Source organism: Primulina eburnea, chromosome 12, assembly GCF_022965805.1.
Source record: "Primulina eburnea isolate SZY01 chromosome 12, ASM2296580v1, whole genome shotgun sequence".
Taxonomy (NCBI): Eukaryota; Viridiplantae; Streptophyta; class Magnoliopsida; order Lamiales; family Gesneriaceae; genus Primulina; species Primulina eburnea.
Genome location: NC_133112.1, coordinates 5,713,600 through 5,724,580, shown reverse-complemented (window position 1 = coordinate 5,724,580; position 10,981 = coordinate 5,713,600). Strand labels below are relative to the sequence as shown.

The window sequence follows — 10,981 nt, the reverse complement described above, 5'->3', positions numbered from 1 at the left end:
ATATCTATGATATAGAGTCACAACCACTTATTGGTATATTAAAATTTAATTATGTGCATGCATTGTGTGCGCTAGTTTGCTAATACTATGTTATCACACAAACATTGATAATACGAATTAGTCTTGGTATCTGATTCTCTCATTTTAAGACCTGAGAAGACTCAAATTTTATTTAATTTTTTCACTCTAAAATATAAAGTATATTACAAAATATAAATAACATCAACCACCTAAAACATGCATAGACGTGACAATGACTTACAACTAAATATTAATGTTACATAATCTTAGAATGATCTATTCATAATATATTACATACAAATATGTTAAGAAATCATTATTACCCAAGAATTTTGGTATATGAAAAAATCAAGACATCACTTCACTGTTTCAAGAACAACCGTTTTTCATATATGTAACAGGTATCAGTTCAACCACCCAGCTCAGCAACTGAAATATAGTTCAACCGGCTAAAGTACAAGAAGCAAAGAAGACTAACCGCTTGAATTTCAGGTCGCCTACAAATTCAACTGTTTGGATATAAAGAAGCATGGACTTGAATGATCTTTCTCAAAACCGAATCATTAAAGAGAGCTATTTATTGCTCAATTATTGAAAGACATTCTCTGACCGGTTCTAGACATTCAAAGAATTTCACCGCCTCAAAAATCAACTTATCTCTACACCAGTCCCAAGAATAATCTGCATTTATTTCTATATCCCAGAAAAGGGAGATCAAGTACAGAATACAAAGTTTTGATGCTGAAATCAGTTACCATAAAAAGGAACTCCTCAAGAGATGTGATTCAGAACTACGCTGAGCAAAAAAAAACAATAAATGCATCGATTAAAGAACAATTAATGCTCTTAAATATGACAGTGACACATCTTTTCAAAGGCTCAGGTTAACGTTACTTGTCCTTCCCGACCGTTGGATCAATTGGCTATATTAACAGAGAAGTAGCAAGAGAGAAAAAAAAAACCCACACCATTCACAGCTGTAAAACTATCATCTGATTGCACACTTTGAAAAGCGCACTAAAAGCTTACTTGACTCATCGCTCAATCAGCACGCATTCAACAGAAAGATACTTGATCATTTAATGATCTCTTTCGTGCTACTTAAATCAGACTATTCATATCACTAACCTTTTGGTTATTTGGTTAAGTTTTGATGTCTGGTGAACTAGTGTTCTTAAAATCCAGACGTGTAAAGTGATCACTAAGAGTCCCAAAATAGGCAGTGTGATAAGTCCTGATTGGAGTGGGCTGTTGCACAAAGTTTGTAAAGCCAAAGTCTTTTAGTGGAATCCTTCCTGAAGAAGAAGAATGTGTGACGTAGGAGTATTCAATCTATGAATATCCATAAAAACCTTGTGTCGTTTATTTCTCGCAAGCACATATTTTTCAGCTTCATTGTGTAGTAAAGCTTGTCAACATTTTAAGCTGTCATGGGAAATTGTGAACCGTTTTCCGCACTTAATAGTGGTTCACATTTCCAACCGTTTGAGAAAATTTTCAACCGCATAAAAAACGGTTGAAATCAAAGTTTTAAAAGCAAAAATTTGAAAATGTTCATTCATCCCCTCTAAACTCTTTCTCGATTCCAACAAAATATCAAATTACTAATTTTGGTTTAAAAATGTTATCATTTATCAATTATCTAATATTTTCTATATATTAATTAATTATATATAAATTAAGATATCATCTTATTAAGGTAGATTTAATATTTTTACATTTCTATATATGTACTGTTTTTATTTGTTTAACAATAAATTTTTGATTCAGTTTCATTAGTTATGTAAGGTTTAGAAATTTGAACGACGTAATTTGACTGCATGTAAATTTAGGGTGTTATTAAAATGTCAAAATTATTATTTTAAATGCACTAAATAATGATTACATGTTTTTATTTCATGAATTACTATATTACATTTATTTGAGTTTTTAGGAGTATTTCAAGCTTGAACGAAGTTCGGAGACCGGTGACAGTTTGAGAAAAAATGTTCCATTAGATATGTCATGGTAGTCACGGTTGAAAAAGTGTGATATTGTCAACAATTGAAGCGGAGTTCATTGTAGCAACTGGGACATGGAAGGATTTGTTATGGATGAAAGGGTTTTGGGTTTTGGAGGAATTAAATTTTGTGCAAAATCAATATAAGTTGTTCTATGATATTCAGAGTGCAATTCATCTTGTAAAGAATCCTTCAATACATTCAAGATCAAAGAATATTGATGTTCACTATCATTGGATATGTGATATATTGAAGAAGAAGATGTTAAAACTTGAAAAGATTCACACATATGAAAATGGATCTTATGTGATGACCAAGATATTTCCGAAATGGAAGCTGTAATACTGTAGGACTGTTGCAGGTTTGATCGAATTCACAAAATGGTACGATGGAGAGAATTTCTAAGAAAAATCAAGCTATTTTCAAGCAAATAACTTTGAATCATAGCACATCATTTTTTTACAAATAATTAACACATTATTTGAGTTAGTAAAAAATGTTAAGTTTGATTATAATTCAATTATGTTTAATTTTTTGTTTTCTTTCTCAAACCTCGCCTATAAATATTCATTCATTCTTCATCACACCAAAACACAAAATCATGGTATCTACAATCATAAGTGTAAAAGTGAAATAGAGGATTTAATGTAAGAGTTCTTAAGAAGTGTTTTATCCTTGGGAATGGGTTGCAGAAACGGTTCCAGACTTTCCAGAATGAGAACGAGGCCTACCTTGACAAAATTTCGAGATGTGAACGTTGATGCTTTGGATCTCATCCCCGAGCTCAACCCATCTCGAGGTCGAGGTAGGGTCGAGCTCGACCCAAGCTCTTCACAAACTTCACAACTTTTGTGAAGAGCTTGACCAAAGAGTTTTTTTTTTTTTTTACCCAAGAAGTTGTGAAGAGCTCAGGTCGAGCTATTCACAACTGGGTCGAGCTCGACCCACTCTTTCGCTCGAGTTGAAGAGCTCGACCCACTCATCTGGGTCAAGTTGGTCGATCTAGATACAAAATATATTTTCAAATAATATCTCCTAGTGAACCTCTATCTGCGAGATATCTTTTCAAATAATGTACATTGCATTGTTGTAAAGTAGTTTATTATTTGATTTGAAAACACCTTGTAATGATTAAATTTACCATTTTTCTTGATTTGCATATCATACACATATACATACTCAATTTTGCAGCTGAAATTATGTCGTACTCAGAATTATAAGGTATGAATATATTGTGTTTTCTTTTGAAGTAATACATTATATTTCTCTATATTTTGTTTCTTTTGAAGTAATACATTATATTCATTATCTTGTGTATTTTTAATTTCAAAGTTGTTGAAATTTGATAAATATTTGGGCTTTTGGTGTTTTGTTTGAATTGTTTAATTTCGTCTAAGTCAATATAAGTATTTTAAATCCTTGTGTGGTGTTTTCTAGAATTCTGGAGATTATAAAGTTAATATTTGCGTTGAAAGCCACAAAATTTTATAAGGTACAATATCTTCTTTCTTCCAATTATTTTTTTTTCAAAATTTTAATTGATTATAACCCAAAACATTCTTAATAATATATTTCAATTTTGAGAAGGTTGTGAAAATTTCGATATATAACAAAAATATGATTTGTGATTCAATAAAGTGTGAATAAAATTTAAAAAATATATTTACTATCTTGTTTTCATCAAATAATATATTTAAATGATATTTATTTTGATTTACATATTTTTAAATATTTTTTTAAAATTTTCAATTTATATTAATTTTTAAAAAATATTTGTGTCGTGAACGTTCCATGAAATATAATGACAACTGTAACAATGACCTCCGCGACCACGATTACGAACCATGGTTGGATTGGGTCAAAATTTTTCTTGAAATCGAGGGAGAGAAGTAAATTTTGTTATTGAAAATTGCAGGCGCGCATATATTAAAATAAATGTAAAATCAAACGCATGTTTTTTTAACAAGATTGCGTGCCAAAGATGTCTAAAATCTCAAATGTTTGCCGCAACATGCCTCGACATCCGGAAAACTAATCACAAAAATTCTAAATTCTAGCAACTCCAAATTAAGTTCTAATCTCGTGTCTCTTTGTTTGTTTTTTTTTAACTCCTGAGTTATATAAAATGAACCAATTTTTTTTTCACTGCCTGAGTTATATAAAATGAACCCAATACATATTTAAGGTAAAGTGTGAATTACCAACTCAGAAAGCACTAATATCAACGAGTCGCCACCCTCACTATCACAAATATCCAAACTAAAATTATTAAACAATATTGACACACTAATGATATAACTCATAGAGGTAAGTTCGATCTCCCTTTTTATATTGTATTCCAAAAAACCAATATTGATTAGATGATGGTATAGTGGTATAAGCTTCTTCTATGAGAAAGATTTGAGTTCGAATATAGATGATCATGACACAATTATGGTTGTGTATGAGGATGCAAATTTACAATTATAGGAGCAAGAATTCATGATCTTATGCTCGAAATTTTCAAGCACATCACACATATTTTCGAGAAAGATAGAAAGACAGGAGGCAAAGTGCTGCAGAGTTTTATTCAAGTTCGAGTTTCAAGCAGCAATATGTTCTAAGAAAAATCTGTAAATGGGCTTACATTTTCGAATATAACATGTGTTAAATCAATGGAACATGCATTCTTCTTCTGTGTTCTGTCTAAGAATTTTGTCCAAGCACTGTTATGATTCGAATCTGATATGGATAAGAATTTCGAAATATGATATGGCCCTTACGCTGCGGGTTATAGTAATTGTGATATAGCCTTGACGCAGTAGATGATAATATTTGTTATATGACGTCACCTCTTAGATGATTAACAATTAGAGATTAATCAGTAAATCATGAAAAATGAGATGAAATATCAATGATATATGATTATGTTTTGTATAAAATATGTTCTATCAACATATGTTTTTTTTAAAAAAAATCATATGCATTTGTTATATATATTGTGTTCGATCGACTTCAATTGCTGAGTGTTCCACAAAACCCTCACCTCTCACTCTCTCACTCTCTCTGAATAAGAACGAAGAGCAGTTAGATGATGACGAACAAGGATTTGAATATTACGCTTATTTTAATTATGTTATTTCGATAATATTTAAGTTATAAAATAGTTCCGTAATTCGATTTCGTTTTTGAGAATTTTCACTGTAATGACGGAAATTTATCTATCATTCATAAAATAGATATTACTAGTTTGGTTGTTTTTCGGATTTTATTTGTCAAACAAAATGATAGATCTCTTAAATGGCTAAGGTCGCGACGCAAAAATGCAAACGCTTTTCCTCTAAGTATCCCATGACCTTCGGCAAGCTATTGCCCAAACCAGACGATATTGTATGAAAGCAATATTCTAAACAGATTTATAATTAAGGCTCATGATACCTGAACTTTTCCATTCATGGTTGCAGAAATTGAACTGATGCACCAATACGTCCAGGCTCGTTAAAGATGAAGAATTTGGGAAAGCAACCCTCAATCTGGCTTTGTGAGTCACAATTCGTGTAAACATGTCCAAGTCTTTAAGCAAATGCACTCAATGTGGCATTTCACAGTTTCAATATCAAGATTAGAAATTATGCGCACATATTTCGGTGTAGATAGGAAACGAGGCCCCAAAAGAATTTTGCCTTCACCTGTCACATCTATCAATACGCCCTCGAAAATAAATTTCCAAGAGAAATATATAAGGTTGAACTACCTCTACCCAAACTCATGTCTTCACCGAACATTGCTTCAGCAGCAAATCCCATATGGAAAAAAACCTCGGCAACTCACGAAGTATGAGGTATCTGAATCTGATTAAGCCTGCTAGACCATAAAGAATGAAGTATCATATGGAACAGATCATATCGGACTGGTCTTGCATTCCAGTGGAAATGCTTCTGCAACATCTTCACATTTGTTTGCATGATAAGATATTGTCTCAAAGGGATGGATAAGAGTATCTCCTTTAACTTTGGGATATCCTTCTCAGCAACAGTGACTGAAAAGGCATCCCAATTGAGAACTTCACTGAAGGGAGGAACAAAATTATCAGCTATAATAACAGGAACACACTCATAATATATGGCCTCAACGATTCTTGGACTGTTGACTTCGAATCCCATGGGACAAAGGCAATATTTACTGGATTTCATATGCTCGGGGTACGACATAATTCTTGATACTCGATTAGGCAATGGCCCATAAATCCGCATGTCGTCATCTTTGTCGCCCCAGTACTTGAGAAGTATCGGACGAACCCTGCCATGCATGCGTCCTGCATAAAACGCAAGAATTGGACGCTGTGACACCCTTTTCCCACCAACATTTCTAAGGGGCCTTTTAGGATTCCTTATGGTAGTTTCAGGCAATGACACATCCTTTCCTGCAATAAAGATCCTTTCAGACGCATCTGCATTGCATAAAGCTTTAATAGTGTTTCTTGCAAGCTCCTCATGCAGGACTAAAGTGTAAGGACCCTGTGAAGTGATAATGCAACAGAGAAAATTAAGAAAATTGATTTTTGAAACATTAGGCAACACTCAACTCCTGCGAGTCTAGACCCCATAGTAAATAAGCATAGATGAACAGCAGAAAATAGACAGCTTTCTAGTTGTTGATTACCGTTAAATTAAATATGCTAAAACAACATGTTCATCCTCTGGCTTCTTTGAGAATAAACATTCAATATAAAACCAAGAGAAATCTGCAGCTGCTCATGACCATACTTGATTTACATCATAATGTACATTCTACACCATATTAAAATCATCAGAAAATCTAATTTGCAAAATTAAAACTTAGAATGCAAAACTTACACACAATCTAGTAATAAAAAAGAAAAAGCAGAGCCCCGTCATAGTCAAGGATTCTCAAACAACAAAAACATGGAGCAGTTATTTCTTCAGTTCGTGAGAAACTACCTAAAACTTACACAAAATCCTACGTTATTCTCATAGTAAGTAAAAAACCACGCAAGTGCATTGAGCCTAGCAAGGGGCCAGGCAAGGCAAGGCTTGAGGCAAAGCAAACTACCCCATTATATTAAAAAATATAATGCACGAAGAAATTTGCCGTGTAAAAACCAATAATAATGGCAATTGTGCTTTGAGCCTTAACACATGTGCTTCAGGCAAAGTTGCTAATCCAAGGGCAAAGTCTTACCTTATGACTGAGTGTTGCTGCTTTTCTTAAAACTATATGGTTATTTGGCTCCGTAAATGGTCCCACAAAAGTTAAACACTATTATCTCGCACTATCACGTAGTATAACCCTTCTTTTCACCAATAATAGGAAAGCAAGGAATCTAAGCTGTGATGAACTAAGGTTTACGGAAATTCCTTTCCTTTTTCAGCAAATCTCACTTGAGAATCTTGGGGAAGAAGTGTGAGTTGTAGCTCAGAGCAGTTTCGAAGCAGTTTAAATGGTTTACTGAGCCTCGGTTTACCAGGCATGATTGACACTCCTAATATTAATGAAGCAAGTTGAATGCCTTACATTATACAGTCATTTAAAACTAAATAGTGAAGCATGATCCTGAAGGATAGTATGTATGGTATTGGAAAACGATTCAAATTGCATAAACACAAAATTAAACAAATTTGCAGCTAACTAAATTGTTGACTGATGTCATATCACTTCTTGGTGCATACTGAAATAATAACTGCCTATAAGGCTGCTTTTATAGTCTGGGTGCGTAAGTGTTCATGTCAGCAAATTACAGTACCCAGTCATGACAAGCAACTAGAAAATGGTCTGAGCCATGAGTCTTATTCCAGAATGGATATTTTGCAGCCAGCGTGTTCACATAGTCCCTAAGAAAGATTGATAAGGGCCTCAGATTATGCGAGTTTGGAACATATAGAGCCATCTGTAACTGGCGAGCACTATATGGTAGGTAGAACAAGTGAGCCTTTTCAGGATCCTTTGTCACAAATTGTCTGTTTTCTTCCATCAACTTTAAAAACCATCCTTCAGATGCATAAATCCCGTAAAGATGAGGCTCATGGAAAATAGGTCTTTCTCCCTCTTGATAAATGTAAACTTTTAACATCCATTCCATCCATTCATAGCTCCTGAAGCGAAAATATGTTTCCCCAAAGAAAAAAGGTTACTAAAATGGAGAAAATCGTGACTTAAAAGTTTTATGACAATTGATTACTCAGGACATGCAGAACTTCTATGCATTCTATATTTGGCAAGCTGCTCATTCAATTTTGAACTCTTTACCTTATGTATGATATAAATAATGCAAGTGGTACATGATAAACTGAATCGAATGAATAAAAAATAAGTTCACTTTCTTTGTTCCATACTGTTAATATTTGCTTGTTAGAATCTGGATGTAAAGTCCAGATCTGAATGAAAGGCTACACTCCCAACCACCAAATTTCAATCTGATCTGCTGGCCCATTCAATCACAACAGCCTATGACAACCCCTGATTCAGATCCGTCATCAATTTAGAAATGGGCTGATTCCCAGTGACAGAGCCAAATGTTACAACTTTAAATGATCTACTATATGCAAATAACAATATAGTGTATCAAGATCATGATGTGAAACTGAAAATTAAGAATGAAACTAACCTCCAACCAATGTACAGAAATTTTAAGAAGTAGCGGGGAATGTAAGAAAGTAAGATGATGTTGATTTTATTGAATCAGAACTCTTCACAAAACACCATTCAGTACAGCCTCAAAATAATAAACAAACATAGCCTCCAAGTGGAAGAAACAGTCAAGTCTGCTATGCACTTCTTTGTGATATAGCTCCATTGGAAAACATAAGAATGCAAAAACATTATGTTGATTTTATTTAATCAACACAACCGACAAATCCCGTATCGCAGTGGTCGATTACTTCCAAATTTTCGGTCAGTTTATGCATAAGCATTGAATATCTTCTTTAATCACCTTTTCAACATCAATCATTTACTCTATTTCATCTTTTCTATATGATATCACAAAACATCTTTTTCTACATATTGCTTTGGATTTCAAATATCATAACCAAATACTAACTCAAAATTATTTTCAAAATCACCACGAAACTCTATACAAAATAAAGCCAATCAAGTTATCAGTTACTTATATGATGCGTATGGCACAAAATGTGAATAAGAATATCTGATATATAGGTATCACAAGATATACCTCTTGAAAGTGGAGATATTTCGAAATAAAGGGGCATATAATTCTGGATCATCGTGACTAACTACTGTGGCATTCTCAATGTCTCTTTTAGCAAATGCAAGTGCATCATTTGGTGTCAACAACGATAGATACCTCTACACAGAGAAGATGTCAAATGAGAGATAAATGTTTGCTTGAAACTTTCAAGTTTCAATGGTAATAATATTAACAATAGCAATACGTACCAACAAGCGGCTAGGCAGTTTTTTGACAAAAGAAGGATAGGAGGGTGGAGTAACTATATCAATCGACCTTACGTTACTCCTTCTCCTTCTCCTCCTCCTTCTTGAAACTCTATCTTCCTTGGCAGAATTTATCATTGATTGATTCAGTTCCATGGAAGAATTGAGTGAATCAGGAACAAGGGCATCTTGAGTGATTTCAAGATGGCTATTCACCGGCAGAGGATTAGTTTTACCCAAATGTACACTATTGTTAATTTGTTTATAGGATGAAACTGAAGTGGGTGGCTGAAAAATCCAATCATTCAGTGGATAAGGAAGTGAAGAAATCTGAATCACAACACTAATTATTGTAAGAACTGCTCCAACAAAAAACAACTTCCTCCAGTCAATTCTAAAAATCAGAACTACTATAAGCCGCAGCAACAGCTTAGTCATTCCTTTGTAAACAGTGTATCTTGTCTTGCCTTAAAAAAGTGTAAGAATAAACTCAACCTCGAAAATTATACAAAAGATATCTGCTGATCATCACTTCAACGAGTAGATTGATGTCTCTTGCGCTTTCCACGTGTTAAATGTTTTTTGAGACCAAAACTCCGATTTTACTTTCAAATTCTCTTCATGACTAGATGCCAAGACAGAGTAGATAACACATCTACTACCATTTTATTGCTGAAGGCTCATTTTCTCACCATATAAATACAGCAGAGACAAAGTTAGATTAGAAACACTAACCCGCCATGGCACATATAACTATAAGTTATCCCATACGGATACCTAACATCAGAAAAGTTTTAAAAATCTTCTGGCCAAAACATGTTATATACAGCAGACATTCAGAATTAAAAAAAAGTATATATGATTCGGTGAATTTTTCCTGTGCCACATGGGAAAAAGAATTACAGGCCGGAAACAATTGCTGACCAACTTCACTAACTCCTCCTTTCACCCTTCCACCCCCTGGGAAAAAAATGGAAATATTTAATATTATTTCAAACGGAGATGAAACCGAAGGAACGGACTCAGATAAAACAATCAAGAACAAAAAGCATACAGGGGACAAGGCCAAGGCCCTTGCATTGGAAAATAATCAAAAAAATTCCGAAGAACTCAAGATATTAGTTCACTGAAGAAAACAAAAGAGTAAATCATTTTTTCAGAAGAATTCATGAACACGATGGCAACAATAACATCCATATGATTCATCTAAAGTCATTTGCATCAAATAAACTATTTCTAAACAAAAACCAATCTCGTATCTGTTGTTCAAATCAATAAGGGCCAGCTAAAATTCATAAATTTCTATATATAAAAAAAGAAGCAGATTAACACATACATCAACATGATTAAATTTAGTGGCGACTGTTTATTGCATGGAGATGAAACGAAAAGGTAAAAATTCAAAGCTACCTCGAAACAACGAGCGATCAGAGAAAACCGGTGAATGAGAGAAAGTAAACGAAGGGAGCGAAAATTGAGTGAAAATGAAAGAGAAAGGGAAAGGAAAGTGAAATTTTACCAACGGAGAAATAGGATGAGGTGGAGGGAAGTTAACGACTTTCTATAAT

General features: G+C 33.6%; 1 protein-coding gene across 4 annotated transcripts; it reads right to left on the bottom strand.

The window, feature by feature from the left end:
* Window positions 1-5,297: 5,297 nt before the first annotated feature.
* Window positions 5,298-10,953, bottom strand: LOC140807283 (probable glycosyltransferase At5g03795). Of its 4 annotated transcripts, none has more exons than XM_073164073.1 (6): window positions 10,824-10,932; window positions 10,468-10,539; window positions 9,417-10,373; window positions 9,193-9,326; window positions 7,765-8,113; window positions 5,298-6,517 (listed from the first exon to the last, which is right to left on the bottom strand). In XM_073164073.1, exons 3-6 carry the CDS (start codon window positions 9,849-9,851, stop codon window positions 5,828-5,830), a joined length of 1,608 nt encoding a protein of 535 aa, XP_073020174.1. In that variant the 5' UTR covers window positions 9,852-10,373; window positions 10,468-10,539; window positions 10,824-10,932; the 3' UTR covers window positions 5,298-5,827. The 4 variants fall into 4 exon arrangements, with proteins under 4 accessions (XP_073020174.1, XP_073020173.1, XP_073020175.1 ...); XM_073164075.1 differs by lacking the exon at window positions 10,468-10,539 and having other exon boundaries at window positions 5,299-6,517; window positions 9,417-9,701; window positions 10,317-10,373; window positions 10,824-10,953; XM_073164072.1 differs by lacking the exon at window positions 10,468-10,539 and having other exon boundaries at window positions 10,824-10,953.
* Between the last annotated feature and the right edge of the window lie 28 nt (window positions 10,954-10,981).

Bases quoted from the DNA above. Each gene is read 5' to 3' on its own strand.
- LOC140807283 (XM_073164072.1), bottom strand. From the start codon at position 9,851: ATGACTAAGCTGTTGCTGCGGCTTATAGTAGTTCTGATTTTTAGAATT. The intron at 9,327-9,416 runs GTACGTATTGCT...TTCTCTGTGTAG, and splicing joins AACTGCCTAGCCGCTTGTTG to AGGTATCTATCGTTGTTGAC. The intron at 6,518-7,764 runs GTACTGTAATTT...ATCACTTCACAG, and splicing joins TAGTTGCTTGTCATGACTGG to GGTCCTTACACTTTAGTCCT.